A 15673-nucleotide genomic window follows, 5' to 3' on the forward strand; every position below is an offset into this window, starting at 1 on the left:
AATGCAAGGATCACAGGGCCTACAGGTGCTGCTCTACCTCCACCTCTTCCCTCTCCTGCTGACCTCCCTGTTGGTCCCTCTAGAGTCTAGACTGTTGTGCTGCAGCCATGGTCCAGCCTTGGGCTCCTCCCTTTTGCTGGATTCCTCTTTCCCCAGCTTCCCTTTGGACCCTGATTTGCAGTGCTTGCTCCTCATTTCAGGGTTGGCTCAGACATCACTGCGGGAGGCTTTCCTGAGCACGCCCACCACCTTTGTCCTACCTGTGCTCCCTTTGAACTCTGAGGGCAGGGATAGGGACTTTTGTCTTATTCTTAGTCTATGTCTGACACCTGGTACAAAGTACACACTTAATATTTGCTCAACGAGTGGAAACTCAAACTACCAACCCACTAGTCATAGCTATCGTTAAGTCCTGTAGCAAACCAATGCCCAGAAATAGGAGGGCTACATAAACATGTAGTTTTATGAAGACTATTGGTACAAGTCTTTATACAGAATTGGTCATAGACCACGTGTGCACATTTAGGCCTAGCTGTTTGTTTTTCTAAGCTTTTTCAGCAGCTTTAAAAACAAGATAGTTTTATTTTGAAGTTTGAACTTCTTAATCCAATTCAAATGTTATGTTGATATATATCTAAAATGTGATACATAGCATATATATTATCTATATGTGTACTTAATTCTATTAAAATATAGGGAACAAAAATCCCTGTTATGCTTCCATTGAACTAAATTTTAAACAGTGCCACAGTTATGCACTGGGGGAAACACAGGTATTTGTTTCCTGGAAAAAAATTGTTCTGGTAAAATATTTTGTTTCTATGGAACATTTCAAATATAGACTCATGTGAAAATTTTGTTTGACAGCCACCCAATTTTCCTGGTTGACTTCACTGGGGAAAGTACAATGTACCGTGATTTTCTTTTATACAAAAAAAATTTGGAGTATATATTAATATTCTGAAATCTAGCAATCTCATTAATTGGAACATTTTTTACTTCCAGGAAAAATTATCCTAGCATTTGACAAACTATTTCTTCAGACAAAAATAAAGGTTTACAAGATTTATTTTCCTCCCTCCCCTCTTCTTTCTTAAGTTCCTTGGCACTTGAGATACTCTCAGGTATCCAAAAATTAAACCATTTCATTGCCAACTGATACCAATAGGAACACAGCCTAAGGCCTATAACAATTAGCAAATATTAAAAAAAAGGAAGTATCTGCCTTAGAAATCCTGCTACACAATTACAAGTTAGCTGTGTGTATATCAAACAGATATTACTCCTTGAGCAGTAAATACGTGATTCAGATGTTTTGAATAATGTATTTCACGTTTCTTGCATCTTAAGTTTCTCCACCCCTTTAAGCATCTGAACTTTTAAATACAAATAACAAACAAGCTATACTTTTTTCCTGATTTCTTGAAGTTATCTTTGTTGAAGGTAATAGTTTGTCAAATGCTAGGATAATTATGAATGGCATTCTAAACCACACCATATTATATTAGTGTTGCTCTTAGCACAGCTTTGACATTCCTCTGCCAATAGTTTTATGTCAATAATCTCCTATCCTATTAATAAAGAGGTAATATGCAAATTGACCATCACTCCAACACACAAGATGGCTGCCCCCATGTGGTCAAAGATGGCTGCCACAAGATGGCCAGCAGGGGAGGGCAGTTGTGGGCAATCGGGCTGGCAGGGGAGGGCAGTTAGGGGCAACCAGGCTGGCAAGGGAGGGAAATTAGGGGTGACCAGGCCAGCAGGAGAGGGCAGTTGGGGGCAACCAGGCCTGCAGGGGAGGTTAGGGGCAACCAGGCCTGCAGGAGAGGGCAGTTGGGGGTGACCAGTCCAGCAGGGGAGGGCAGTTAGGGGTGACTAGGCTGGCAGGGGAGGGCAATTAGGGGTGACCAGGCCAGCAGGGGAGGGCAGTTAGGGGCAATCGGGCTGGCAAGGGAGCAGTTAGGCGTCGATCAAGCTGGCAGGGGTGTGGTTGGGGGCGATCAGGCTGGCAGGCAGAGGCAGTTAGGGGCAATCAGGCAGGCAGGTAGGCAAGCAGTTGGGAGCAAGCATTCCTGGATTGTGAGAGGGATGTCCGACAGCCTGTTTGAGCGGGCCTACTTGGAGAGGGTGCAGGCTGGACTGAGGGACACCCCCCCATGCACAAATTTCATGCACTGGGACTCTAGTATATATATATATATGTCTAAGCGACTGTTACAAAATGCCTGGTTGCTATGACATGCACTAACCACCAGGGGTCAGACACTCAATGCAGGAGCTTCCCCCAACCTGCAGGCCCCAATCACCAATGGGGCCTGCCGACTAACATGCTGGTTCTTCCCCCTAGCCAGCAGGCCCTGATCACTCAGTTGGGTCAGGGAACTGGGTGTGGGTGGTAGCACATGCAGGGAGCAAGGGAAGGACTAGGTGGGAGGCAGGGAACCTGATCAGCCCTGATTGCTGGCCAGGCCTAGGGACCCCACCCATGCACAGATTTCATGCTCCAGGCCTCTAGTCTATGATAAAACAAAAAGCATCACTCTTCCAGTTTTGTTCATGGTTATATGGTTCCCAGAATTCCAAGAATCAAACTGGCTTTACTAAATAAAAAACAAAACAGCCTGGCCAGCATGGCTCAGTGGTTGAGCATTGACCTATGAACCAGAAGGTCATGGTTCAATTCTGATTCCCGGTCAGGGCACATGCCTGAGTTGTGGGCTCCATCCCTGGTGTGGGGCATGTAGGAGGCAGCCAATCAATGATTCTCTCTCATCATTGATGTTTCTCTCTCCCCCTTACTCTCTAAAATCAAAATACATATTTAAAAAAACCCACAAAATGTTAAAACTTTCTAATTGCATTATCCCCCTTTTATACAAGATCATCCCGATGCTTCCAAATGTTCTTTTTTTTTCAGGTATACAACTTTAAGTTTTCACACATCTTTAAAAAACTTACTGCTTCCTGGCTGAGTACCATACACGTAACTGTTTCTTAGTCATCTATGAACACATACTACACCAAGTTGTGACATACCATGTCTTTACCTTAGGGTTTTCTGTGCAAAGCAATCTACCCATTCACCATACAGCCCCCACTGATTACTAGATATTTCATGAATTGGGTGTCTTCCATCAGTGTACTTCCCCTGCTGCCCAACATCCCCTACCCCTCTCTTGGCTGTATCTAATCTAGCCTGGGCTTGGAAGCCTGATTTCACCGAAGCTGTTATAACAACAGTTATGTCAGTAAGGTTCTTCATGAGATTTGCAGGACCCTCCCAGGAGGAAAAGACAACAGCTTTTGCATACAGATTTTTGTAGCATATCTGTGGCATACCTTGCTTCTTAGTGTGTGATGATCCTAAATTATGTTTTAACTAGAGGCCCGGTGCACGAAATTCGTGCATGTGGGGGTGGGGGTATTCCAATCTGGGACATCCCTCTCACAATCCAGGACTGCTGGCTCCCAACCACTTGCCTGCCTGCCTGCCTGCCTGATTGGTCCTAACCGCTTCTGCCTGCCAGCCTGATCACCCCCTAACCACTCCCCTGCCAGCCTGATCCATGCCTAACTGCTTCCCTGCCAGCCTGTTTGCTCCTAACTGCCCTCCCCTGCAGGCATGGTCCCCCACCCCCCCCAACTACCCTTCCCTGCAGGCCTGGTCCCCCCCAATTGCCCTCCCCTGCAGGCCTGGCCCCCCCCCCACCCAACTGTCCTTTCCTGCTGGCCATCTTGTGGTGACCATCTTGTGTCCACATGGGGGCAGCCATCTTTGACCACATGGGGTGGCCATCTTGTGTTGGAGTGATGGTCAATTTGCATATTACCTCTTTATTATATAGGATTAGTTTCCATTTTTAGCACTTCGTACAATTTCCTAACATTCATTGCTCAAAAGTATTTAAGTTAACAAGTGTCCCTAAATCACATTTTAATTTCCATAAATGTCTACAGCAATGGTTACAAATTAGCATGAAATCTGAAAGGGTGCTCTCTGGCAGTCTGTTCAGAGAAATGGGGACCAGATCTTAGTATCAGGAATTATGAAGAGTTGCCAATACGTTTTCTAGTGAGAAGCATTTTCTTTCCAGTGTTCATTGTGATAAGAAGGTTGATAGTTCAAAGAATTTATTGCTGCTTTACAGTATACATTATTAAATGAAGAAACATGTTAAACTCACGGGAATTTTTATAGGTTACTTGCAATTGTTATTGCAGGCAACAACTTGTACATGATTTTATTTCCAAATCCACAAAAAACAAAATTTATACAAATCAGCACTGTAAAAATGTCAATTACAGCCCCAGAGGCTTTGCTGGCAGAATAATTGTCTAAATCCTAGGATATGGGAAACAGGATTTTTTTCTGAAGTCATCTTTTTTTTTTTTTCCATTTTCGTTTTTTTTACAAAAAAAATTTACAAGTGAAATGTTACTACAAAACTTTTTATAAGGAATTTTTGCAAAACATTTACATTTTACCATCAACTATTTCTGTTTTAAAATCATTATGTAGATTTAATACCCTATGCTGCACATCAATTTATGTGGGATGACAACTTAGTGACATGCATAAAAAAAAAAAAACCACCACAAGGCATTAAAATGAAGACTTAAATACAAATATTGTTGCAATAAAACAGTTATAAAATTGAAAAATAGGACCTAAACATCATGCTTATCTAAGTTTGACAAATTAACTTTTTCTCCTAGATTACACACTTTTATTACTGCTCTCATGAGAGTGTGATAAATAATGACTTAACATCAAGTTCTAATGTAATCAGCAACACATACACAAACCTAACCAAAGAAAGTATATCGTAAGAAAAAACTATTCTAACACTGGAGTTCTACCATGATAAATACATAGTTTTGCACTGATAATTACAATAAAGAAAAGTATTATAACAGTGGCAAAGGGAATGAACAGTGAAATGTCATTAAACAAGACTCTACTGCACATCTGTGCCCTATTACTTATAACAGCTATATCCCACTGAGTCAAATAAAGGACACTGAAATTTACGATTCTTATAAGAGAAAAGTGGATTCAGAATGGTATGCAGAAAAGCCTGTCAAAATATTTCTAATTTCAGTGGTGAAATGTGCACCTGCTAACACAAATTAATATATTTTATATGCTATAAAGCTATCCAGACTCAGTTTGTTAAATTTATAATAGGCCTCATTGTTGATTAAAAAATAACTTCCATTTCTGAAGAGCATACATAGGTATGCATTAAAACTGGTTCATGGAATAATGGTGCAGAGAGCTCATACTTGGTATTATCAACAAAAAGTGTCACTCTGAGAAAACATGATTCAAACATTAAGAAAGTTTCTTTGCATAAAAAAAAATTATAGCACTGATTGTGTAGCATAATGATAAAATATATATTTGATGTTTCAGCTCCTATATAATAAAATTAAAATTAACACTACCAAATGCTCCTCTGTACCAAATGAAACAAACTGATTCTGATGTTTTAAAGCCAGATACATCAGCTGTTTAAGAGTACATTAAATAAAATATACAAAACAATTTACAAAATCCAACTAAAATTTAAAGACTTTGTTACAAGTCTACAAAAGCTTTAAGAAACTTGAAATTTATAACCACAGTGTAAAATTTTTTCCTTTAATCTCAAAGCTTTTTTATACAAACTGAAAGCACAAAAGACCTTCAGTTTTATATAACGCTACAAAGGGCTGGCCTAAAGTGTACATAGTGTAAACAGTGATCATTACAGTATTTCTCCTTCATCAAAAATACAAGAAATATCACAATTTTGGAAGATAATTCGCATGAGTAGTACTTTTCCTGAAATAATAGGGAATGCACAAGAAAACATGTACCTATATTCAAACAGTCCCTAAGCTGATGTTAATAAACCAAGCAGTTAAAAACTTTAGTTTTCAAATGGTCAATTCCAATTACATTATGATTCTGTGTAAATACATTTTTAAAATAGCAAATATCTTATTAATATTTAAGCTATTGATATAATCCAAATATTTTTCATATGAAACTTTTGGCCATCTTTCCTATAAAACCCTTGCATAAACAACAAAATACATTTTTTCTTTAGTCACTTACATAACTAAAAATGGTTCCAATTTTTAAAAAATAATTTTTGCTTCATAAATCACACCTGTCACATATTTGTTAGGCTGCCTTTTTAGGGACAATTCAGTTACTGACATAACATAAAAACATTACTGTGTTATAAATTCTTAATCAGCCTTCTAACACAGTAGTATATATAAAATAGGATTGGCAAATTTTTAGTAGAGAGGAAAACGGAAATTATAATGTAGTTACGAGATAATTTTCTGCTGGACTTAAAAAAATTTTTTTGATAACTCTTTCTTTGGCTACCAAGTCAAAGCATAAAGAATTTTGCACACAGTCAACATAACTCATATTTACAGAATATGAAACTACAGACTGACTGATACTCTATGCAAATATTTCCTATATAAACATTTAAAATGAATTTTGTGGTACAACCCAGGGTTAGGAATATATTCAATCCTAATTTCAAAACCTTATATATTGTTGTCTCATTTTTTCTAAAGCAATTATGAATTTTGTTTTAATCATTTGTCACCCCCAGTATTTTCCTAAGGTTTTAATCTACAGTTTAACGTATAGATAAGCTCTAAGTTCCTCTTGTATCTCCAAATGGAGAAAGTAATTAAACTTCACTGATTGTCTGCATACACACTACTATAATGTAGTGGTAATAAAGATCTGAGATGCATCTCAGATTACTTTTTTGGAACTTCCCTAATTCAACTGTTGAAGAATTTCTAACATTTAGAAAAGACGGCCAAAACTATTTTCAGTTGATTTTCCAAAAATCAAACTAAGAAAATAAAGTATTGTCCCTACCGTCAGTTAACTATTTTGTTTTCTGTGCTAGAGAAAAAAAAAGGGGGGGGATCCATATAAATTATTAGTGACTGGAAAGTATTTCAAAGAAAACAAATCCAATTAAGGTCCAGCCTGCAAACTACTAAGGTCTGTCTTTCTAAACATATTAACACATGATGTTAAAAGAGGGGAAGATTCGGTTTAAACAATATGTGACACATTTCCAAATAACTACAACTTATAGTGTGGAGGAAATACTTTGCTGTTTCCAGTACATCCATTTGATTTTTGTATTTTTAAAATTCAACACTTCACATGTTGACCCCAAATCTTGGAATACTTAAGGAAACCAAGAATGAAAACATGATTTCCTACTCTGTAATCCACTTGACCAGCCCATTTCCAGATTTTCAAAGGTGTGTAAACTTAAGTGCAGCACTAGAGGTCTCTGTTATAAATAGCTTTTCAGAATTCTTCCATGTTGGCCGAAACATTGGGAGTTGCTGGGTTTGAATCTTGAGAAATGGCTGCAACTGTGACAATTCTTGGGGAGCCAAGCACCTCTGTAACAGATGAGTCCAGTTCTCCCGAGGTAACAATGGCAAGAGCTGTCCCACCACCTTTCTTATTCTGATGCGTTTTGACATGTTTGGAGAGGTGATCACTCCGCATAAACCTTTTAGAACATTCTGGGCATTCAAATCTCTTTTCACCTAAACAGAAAAATAGCAAATAAATAGTAATTCATTTTATTCAAATACAATTATAATGTTAAATAATTTCTATTCTGATCACACTACACTTGTGTTTAACTTTTGACTAGTTGCAAAATACTTTGTTTTTATTTTAAAATACGATCAAACAAGCAATGCAACACAATACAGAAGAAACAGCATGTGACTGGGAATAAAAGACACAAGATAAAGTCCTAGTTTTTTTTTTTTTACACGTGTATCATACGGTCTTTTTTCTCCAGCCTTTTGTATTTTTATTGATTTTCCACAGAGAGAAAGAGAGAGGGATAGAGAGTTAGAAACATCGATGACAGAGAAACATAGGGATGTGCCCGCAACCAAGGTACATGGCCCCTGGCCGGAATCGAACCTGGGACCTTTCAGTCCGCAGGCCGACGCTCTATCCACTGAGCCAAACCAGTTTCGGCTAAAGTCCTAGTTTTGCTAAGAACTGGAAGAAAAAGCTGAAGCAAATAAAATAACTCCTCTGGGCTTCAGTTGCCCCATCTATGAAACAAGAGGGTTTCTAACAGATGATCTCAAAAATCTCTTCCAGGTATCATAATATATAATGTTCAAGGCATGTCTAATCTTCCTTAAAAACTACTGTCTGGCCGAAACCGGTTTGGCTCAGTGGATGGAGCGTCAGCCTGCGGACTCAAGGGTCCCGGGTTCGATTCCGGTCAGGGGCATGTACCTTGGTTGCGGGCACATCCCCAGTGGGGGTGTGCAGGAGGCGGCTGATCGATGTTTCTCTCTCATCGATGTTTCTAACTCTCTATCCCTCTCTCTTCCTCTCTGTAAGAAATCAATAAAATATATTAAAAAAAAAACACACACAAAAAAAACAAAACTACTGTCTGGGTTTTGGTTATAATGCCAAAAAGCATGAAAATACCTTAGAACTATTTCAAATAAAATCACTTAATAATTTAATGGTGTATTGAGTTTCCTCAAAAGGCAGAAATGAGTTAGGCAAATACTCAATTTAAACTAACAGAGTTTTTAGGTTTCCAAAGAATCAGACTGTCAGATTCTGGTACACAAAGTGATCCTTAAATAAGCTCTCTTTAACATATAAGACAGTTCTACTGGAACTATCCACATCTATATTCTGGAATAAAAATTAACTTGCCCTGGCCAGTGTTCTCGGTGGTTAGAGCCTCAGGTCACGGGTTTGATTCCCACTCAAGGGCACCTACCTGGGTTGCAGGTTTAATCCCAAACCCAAGTCAGGGCACATGAGGGAGGCAACCAATTGATGTGTCTCTCTCACATCAATGTTTCTCTCTCCTTCCACTCTTATCTAAAAATCATTGAAAAAATATCCTCAGGTGAGGATTAACAAAACCCCTCTCCCCTACACATAAGAAACACAACTAAATGTTACCAAAAGAAAAAAACCTATTTCAATTTTGTGTATAATAGATGAGGCACATAAAAAATTGATTAATTGGTATACTGTACTGTTCATGATGGATCAACTACTATCTTCTGTTCTTCCTTCTAAAATTGTTACTTAAGGCCCTAGCTGGTTTGGCTCAGTGGATAGAGCATTGGCCTGCTGACTGAAGGGTCCTGGGGTTCGATTCCGGTCAAGGGCACATGCCTGGGTTTCAGGCTTGATCCCCAGTAGCGGGCGTGCAGGAAGCAGCCAATCAATGATTCTCTTTCATCATTGATGTTTCTATCTTTCCCTCTCCCTTCCTCTCTCTGAAATACACACACACACACATACATATAAAAATAAGGGAATGAAAGTTTTCTCAGTCTGACAGTGGAACTTTGATAATAAAGTTCAGTTCAGCTGACTCCTTTTCTTGGCCCTAGTTTTGAATAACCAATAGAAAGTCCATAGGTTCAACTTTGTCCATGTCAGATATTTTCCCCCTCTTCTTTATGAGTTTGTTTGTTTTTTTTAATTGCATTTGCAATATCTCATTGAACTTTTCTTTCTCTTTCAGTCTTGAAAAATTAAATATAAGGATAAATAAATGATTTATATAAAATTCTCAGAGAGATTAAAAATAAAAGTGGTTAAGCTTTAGGGTAAAGTCACTTGCACTGACGAATGCTGACACCTAAGCAAGGATGAAAAACAAGTAAATGAGGATTTACTTTTAGGATTAATTTTGAACTCTACCTTTCAAGTTTCTCATTTGCTTTAAAAGAAAAATCCTGTGTACAAATTTTAAAGCTGAAAATAAATCTTAAAGGTATTGTTTTACATTTTCATTTTATTGATTTGTAAGTTAAGGCTCCAGAAATTAATTTTCATGGGAATCACACAACTTATTAATATCAGAGCAGGATTCAAGGCACCCAATTTCTAGTTTAAGTTTTCTATGCTACATGACCAGAGTGCAACTAGAGACTGCTGTTCTTTTATAGCAACAATGGCCAAGCATATTAGAAAAATCAGATGGCATGATATCATTCAGTATGCACTAAATCAACTGGGTGATCAATCAACACAGTGGCTGTTTAATAAATATTTGTTAGCTGTGATGCTTATGAACTCAGTCATTTTCAACGAATATTTGTAGAACACTTGCGTTGTGCCAGGCACTGATGATACAAAAATGAACAAGTGAAAATCTCTGACTTTAAGAAGCTTCCGTGACCTTGAGATAGTCATTTGAAACCATGTGGAGCTATGGCTAAGCTTCAATTAAGACAGAAATCCCCACCTACTCCATGGCAAACTGTAAGATAGATAGGAAATGATGGTGACATGGTTTGTGTGGGGACTTTCAGGGCTGTCTATTCCTAAGTGATGTGGGTGTTCAATTAATTTCAAGTAATGAAATTTGACCAGAATCTCAAAATAAGTAAATTATGTTGTACAATTAAACTACCATTAAAGAAATGACATTTTTGTTTATCTTTTTCCACAGAAGTGTTTTCTCTATAGTGTCAGACAATTTCTAAATTTCCTACCCTTAGCAAACATCTTAAGGAGGTACAGAGTTCTTGTACTAATTACACATATTGCAATATCTTTTAAATTATTTAATAATTATTCTTAGTAGGTTATTATTTTTGGTAATTAATGTAATTACTTATCAAAACTATTGATATTAGTTTACTTAGGCAGAATGGCCCCCTAAATATGTTCATACCCTAATTCCTAGAACTTGTGAGCATATTTTATTATACGGCAACTAAAGTTACAGAGGTTAACAGGGGAAGATTATTCTCAAATACCTAAGTGGGCCCATTCTAATCACATGGCTCTTAAAAAGCCGAGAGACCTTTCTTTAGCTGGAGTCAATGTAGCAGGAGAAATCAGACAGATTAGGAGCTGAGAGGGACTGGACCTGCTATTGGTGGTGGGGGGGGGGGGGGGGCATATGAAAAGTATAAGAAGGGCCCTAAACGGTTTGGCTCTGGATAGAGCGTCGGCCTGTGGACTGAAGGGTCCCAGGTTCGATTCTAGTCAAGGGCATGTACCTTGGTTGTGGGCACATACCCAGTAGGGAGTGTGCAGGAGGCAGCTCATCGATGTTTCTCTCTCATCGATGTTTCTAACTCTCTATCCCTCTCCCTTCCTCTCTGTAAAAAATCAATAAATATATATATATATATATAAAAATATATATATATAAAAAGAAAAGTATATAAGAAGAAATGTTAGCAGCCTCCAGAGCAAACCCACCAGCCCCCCGCTGACAGCCAGCAAGGAAACAGGGACCCCCATCCTACAACAACAAAAGCTGAATTTGCCTGACAGTATGAATAATTTTGGAAACAAATTCTTCCCCTGAGCCTTCTTTAAGGAACACATCCCAGCTGACACCTTGATTTTGACTTTGTGAGATGCTAGCTAAACAGACACAGGCAGAACTTACTCGAACTTCAGACATAAAAACACTGATACAATAAATGTGTGTAGTTTTAGGCTATTAAATTTGCAATATTTTGTCATGGCAACAACAGAAAACTGAGTTATATAAAATATAACTAGTAAGTTATATAAAATATAACTTGAAAAAATTAAATTTTAGCTGACATTTAGTTCAAGATCTGTGAAATATCTTCATTACAAAAACACAAAGCATGTCAGGGACAAATTCAAAATTTTGTTTCTCTAAGACGGCGGTTTGCAACTTGTATTTCATGGCACACTATTTAGTCAGGGGCACTGATCTCTTTTTCCTTAGGTTGTTGTGTTGTTTTTTAAAAAGACAACAGCCAACACAGTAGCCATCCAGCATGAAAAAATCCAAATTATACTTTTTTTTATGTCAGATTGGCAGAAAATATATTTTTTGGTGTACTGCATAATTTTAGTAATTAGTTTATCTGTGCCGTGAGATGAAAAGGGTTGAAAAATGCTTCTCTAAGAAAATCTCAAAAACATAATCCTAACAATTTTGGTTTAATAAACTGACTTTCATTTGTTTCTTTGCCTAGATTACTAAGAGAATGCCATGCTGTATTACATGATCATTAAAATATAGTAGAGTCTTTTAAGATAATTTAAGTAGAAAATTCATATTTAGAAACATTAGATGACTTCTTAACATGATATTCTTAACAGTAATGTTTCTCAGAAAATATTTGCTTTGTTTTCTAATGGAATTGTAGATTTGAGGGATGAATGAAATAAATCAGATCTTTTAAGCCTTATTCACTGGAAGTTAACCATTAAGAGCCAATTATAGCTGTCACAGTTCTGCCTATAACCTGGTTTTTAAAATGTTACCCTCAAACCTAAGCAAATACAATGTATAAAACATTTTATGAATTATTAATGTTATTTCTAAATTTGTCCTTTAATAACATACTTCCATATTTATATATTAAAATTAATTTCAGGGGCAAACTAGGGAACTGTATTAGTTTCCCGGGGCTTCTGTAAGAAAATACCACAAACTGGGTGGCTTAAAACAATAGATTTTTATTCTCTCAGAGTTCTCTCTTTTGGAGGTAGATGTCCAAAGTCAAGGTATCAGTAGGGCAGTGTTCCCACCAGAGGCTCTAGAGAAGCATCCTTTGCTTGCCTTATCCTAGCCTTCTGGTAACATCTGGCAATCCTTGGCACTCATTGGTTTGAAGCTGCATCTCTCCATTCATTGACTTGAAGCTGCATCTCTCCAAACTGCCTCTGTCTTCACACAGCCTTTCCCTGTATCTCTGTGTCTTCTCCCCTTTTTATATGGTCATCAGTCATTGGCTTGAAGGCCCATTAGGTCCTAAAATCTAGGCATAGTATCACTTCATCTTTCCAAATAAAGCCACATTCAGATACCAGGGTTAGGACTTTTACAGAAATCATTTTTTTATTTGTTCTAAGAAACCATTATTCAAACTAAGAGACTTGAAGTCCCTGGATTCCTCCAACCCTCCCCTCCAATATCCTCAACCCACCAGCCCCTACTGAATACTCTTACTTACCCAGCCTAGAATATCTAAACTAATCTTCTCATGAGTACACTCTACTCTATTATTACCTGTGGGTAAAAGTAAATTAAAAGGGGAAGGGATGATCATTTGAGTGAAGTAATGTGGCTTAAATTTTCTTGAAGTAAGTGACTAAGAGTAAGGTGAGGCTGAGAGGAAGTTACAAAGGAAATAAGACTTAAGAAGTTTTAGGTAATTACTAAAGCTGACAAAAAAGAATAAGATTAATAGACTGTTCTGAGAGACTGGTTGAAATATAAGTCCATGAATTTATAGGAACATTAATTTGCATAATGAGTAATTTTTTTATTTCCTCCTTCAGCAATGACCTAGCCAAATATAGAAGCCCTTTTGTCATCTAATCTAATAATAGACAAATATGCAAATTGACCGCACCTTCGCTACACCTAAGCCACGCCCACTGGGCAAGCCACGCCCACCAACCAATCAGGACGAGTATGCAAATTACCCCAACAAAGATGGCTGCTAATTTGCATATCAAGACAGCGTCAAAAGAAGCCAAGAGCTGCAGAAGGGAGTAAAGCTTCGAGGAAGCAAGCAAGCGGGGGGGGGGGAGGAGAAGGGAGGAGCGAAGTCAGGGCCGGGGGCGAAGGGAAACGCAGGCGGGCTGGAGGAGAAGGCGGGGCGGGCGACAAAGGAGGAACGGAGGCGGGGTAGAGTGCAGCAGGAAATCCTATTGCAGGATTTTTCCTGCAATGGGGACGCTAGTTTCATTATAAATATCTTTTTAAAAAAGCTATCTTATCTATAGATGATAGTTAAAAGCTAATAGTTTTAACTATTAACTATCATCTATAAGTAGATGACCAAATCAAGATCCAGACTTCTCAATTGTGAACCTGACATCTCCTAAATATGCCATAGGCAGCATCATTCAATATGACATAAACAGAACTTAACAACTCTTTCTAATCTATATAATTCTTCAGAAATAAAGAGGGAAAACAAAATCCAAAGGCATGAAAGAGGTAATGCCAATAAAGATGGTGATCTCCAAAAATTCACTCCTCTATGAATCAGAAAACTAAACAAAACTATCAAAACCAACCCTTTCTGACTCTGGAAAATAAATAAGGTTTGCAATAACTCAGGGAGTGTTTTTTAAAGAAAAATGGCTGAATCTTTCTTGACTAGAACAGAAAGCTTTGTGGTGTTTTAATTTGCTTAACTCTATTTTCTACTCCCCAGCAGCCTGGTAGCCACCAGGGACAGAACAGAACATAGCTCCTTCAAATTCTCATTCCCAAAGAATGATCATTATTTGATCTGTCTGGTGGTTCTTTGGAAGACCCCATGTAAAAGACTTGCATTTAACTTACTTGGAGGTAGCCCAATGTGAAAAGTCTTATTCAGAGTAGAGACAGGCATGTGTTTGTTTAAACCAGTTACAGGCAAATGTTTTAACTTCATGATGACAGAGGCCATGAATAATATTTAGGACACGCAATAAATAAACTAAACAACAAGCTTAAAAGCAAACGCTTGGAGATAAGGTACTCATAGGAGTATTGAAAAGTTCTGACATACTCCCTGGAATCTAGAAGGCTACATACATGCTTAGAGCAGTATAGGCCCAAAAATGCCAAACTCTCACCTGTGCCTAACCTTTGAGGCTCTGCATAAGCCAGTGGTTCTCAACCTTTCTAATGCCGCGACCCTTTAATACAGTTCCTCATGTTGTGGTGACCCCCAACCATAAAATTATTTTCGTTGCTACTTCATAACTGTAATTTTGCTACTGTTAATGAATCGTAATGTAAATATCTGTGTTTTCCAATGGTCTTAGGCGACCCTGCGAGCGGTTCTCAACCTTTATGGTTGGGAGTCACCACAACATGAGGAACTGTATTAAAGGGTCGCGGCATTAGAAAGGTTGAGAACCACTGGCATAAGCAGAAAGTGAACGCTAAGGCAGAGTTGTCAACTGTCTGGTTGAGTGCTGAATGGTGCCCCAACATTCACACAGAGCCCCACAACAACGAAAATATTTATTGGTCTCAGGTATTTAAAGAAAGAGTATTTGAAGAAATGATAGTTAAAAACTTCTGAAATTTGACGAAAAACACTAACCTACACATCCAAGAAGTTCAATCAACTCCAAGTAGATTAAATGAAAAGAGATTCACAGTGAGACACATAATAATAAAAATGTTTAAAGTAAAACACAAAGAGAGAATCTAGAGAGATTCTCTAGAGAAGTGACATGATCTACAAGGGATTATGGATAAGAATAAGTGATGATTTTTCATCATAGATCATGGAAGCCAGAAACCAGTGGGATTATATATTCAAAGAGATTGAAAAAAAACCTGTCAACTAAGAATTCTATGTACAGCAAAAAGTTATCTTTCAGAAATAAGAAATTAAGATATTCCCAGTTTAATAAAAACAAAAACATTTTCCACAGCAGACTGCATCTATAAGAAATACCAAAAAGAATCCTTCAAGCTAAAACAAAAAGGTGATGGTCACTTAAATCCATATGAAGAAATAAAGAACACCAAGTAAGGTAGTCTATAGTTAAACATGAAAGTCAGTATAAATGAATTTCTGATTTATAACTCATTTGGTCTCCTATCTGGTTTAAAACACAATTGTACAAAGCAATCATTATAAACCTGTGTTG

At 37.7% G+C, this 15673-nt stretch overlaps 1 protein-coding gene across 1 annotated transcript in view; it reads right to left on the reverse strand.

Moving 5' to 3' along the window:
• Positions 1 to 4117: 4117 nt before the first annotated feature.
• The window catches only part of SP4 (Sp4 transcription factor), a 56724-nt gene continuing 45168 nt past the window's right edge, over positions 4118 to 15673 (reverse strand). Inside the window, exon 6 of the mRNA XM_008148252.3 lies at positions 4118 to 7599. Within this exon, the coding sequence (XP_008146474.1) occupies positions 7352 to 7599 (248 nt within the window). The 3' untranslated portion in view covers positions 4118 to 7351. The remainder of the gene's footprint in view (positions 7600 to 15673) is intronic.

Source organism: Eptesicus fuscus, chromosome 14, assembly GCF_027574615.1.
Source record: "Eptesicus fuscus isolate TK198812 chromosome 14, DD_ASM_mEF_20220401, whole genome shotgun sequence".
Lineage (NCBI taxonomy): Eukaryota > Metazoa > Chordata > Mammalia > Chiroptera > Vespertilionidae > Eptesicus > Eptesicus fuscus.